The sequence below is a fragment of the Rhagoletis zephyria genome, unplaced genomic scaffold (genome assembly GCF_001687245.7).
Source record: "Rhagoletis zephyria isolate East Lansing unplaced genomic scaffold, Rhagoletis_zephyria_1.1 Rzeph_scaffold_04458, whole genome shotgun sequence".
NCBI lineage: Eukaryota > Metazoa > Arthropoda > Insecta > Diptera > Tephritidae > Rhagoletis > Rhagoletis zephyria.
In genome coordinates this window covers 49,089-50,539 of record NW_016161541.1, presented here as the reverse complement: position 1 = coordinate 50,539, position 1,451 = coordinate 49,089, and the positions used below count along the sequence as shown (strand labels likewise).

Sequence of the window (1,451 nt, the reverse complement as noted above, 5' to 3'; positions counted from 1 at the left end):
TAAGATGCAAGAAATACACCAAAATATCTACGAATTTATTACAAAGGTTTCATTGATTACACGTATTATAGGTTTAGCGCTAACAAAACTACGTTCAGAGAAGTAGCAAACCTTTTTGGCGTGACGTTGTCGAACATTCATTTCACCTTCAATAAAGTTTTGAGTTTCTTAGTGGAAGCTGTTGCGTCGGAGTCAATAAGATTTCCAAAGGAAGATGTTGAGAAAGAAGCTATTGCGAAGGAATTTGAAAAGGTTTATATTAAAACTTAAAAGTTGGTTATTAAAGCACTTCCACAAAAAAGAAAGCATATGAGTTTCCGCTGTAGATTGCAGTCTGCCTCCCTTGTAGCTCCTTTTTACATACCATCTGCTAGAGGAATACCTTGCCACGAGATATTCTGCACTGCCGCGGGTAATGCGGAAGTTTGTTTTGAACTGCAATGTAAATAAAATGTATTAAAAATTTCTTTCCTCAGCCATATTAAAGCACTTACCTCCAACTCGGTGTAGGAGTGAACAACATTTACTATGAAGTCTTGCACGCGTGGATAAGGGTTTCTTCTTAAAAGAACCGCCTCAATCTCTTCTTCCGATGATGAAGACGAATCTAGCAATTCGTCTAATAATTCACTCAATCCAATTACTGCTTCCATTTCATCGTTTTTTCGGCTTAAATTTTTTTCAGCGTTCTTGTGAAAAAATAATAAACAATCAAAATCAGCTGTTTTGCGGTGTGACATTGCCACACCATCATTTTATAGAGGGTAGAAAGTGGAACACTTTTGCGCTGCCAGAATGTAACAATTTTCACAAAAGAATGCGATACCCCTTTAATATGTTGCCTACTTTTAAGAAAAGAACATAACATCTTGACAGCCATTTCGCAGTGCAGAATAAGTGTAGAATTTTTTCGAGAAAAGAAAACGCTATTAGTGATTCGCCAGCCATACATTCAGACTCGGGTGAAGATCAAGATCAATCTGCGAAGAAACGACGAGTTGAAGAAATACCAAAAAAGTCTAAGCAATCAAAGCATATAGAGTCCAGGGAAGAAGAGCCGACAAATGTCCGAATTATCAATGGCGAGAAATCACAACAAAAAGAGATTTGCGTTGTCTAAAGTATTTTCGATGGCAGATAAGTTACGCGAACATATGGATAAGCAGCATCGCGGCGATCATGTAAAAAATTGCCCCAAATGTTATGCACAATTCCACTCAGAGGAAAAATATGAGGCTCATATGTCTAGTGAGAAGTGTTTCGACAACAAGCTTGCATGCCAATATTCCAGCTGTACGAAACGTTTTAGCAAACGCTCGAAAATGCAACAACATATGCATGAAAAACATCTCCAGAAGTGATGAGCTTGAATGGAAATTGAGGTACTTTCTAAAATTTTTATTTTGTAGGCATTATCGGTTAGCTTTTGTCATATTGTTCATTAGCAAGAT

At 37.2% G+C, this 1,451-nt stretch overlaps 1 protein-coding gene across 1 annotated transcript; it reads right to left on the bottom strand.

Moving 5' to 3' along the window:
- Positions 1–289: 289 nt before the first annotated feature.
- On the bottom strand, positions 290–827 carry LOC108370745 (uncharacterized; the record flags this gene model as incomplete). Its single annotated transcript, XM_017626136.1, has 2 exons — positions 495–827; positions 290–435 (listed from the first exon to the last, which is right to left on the bottom strand). Coding segments are annotated over exons 1-2 (392 nt in total), but the record flags the coding sequence as incomplete, so codon positions are not given.
- Positions 828–1,451: the final 624 nt, after the last annotated feature.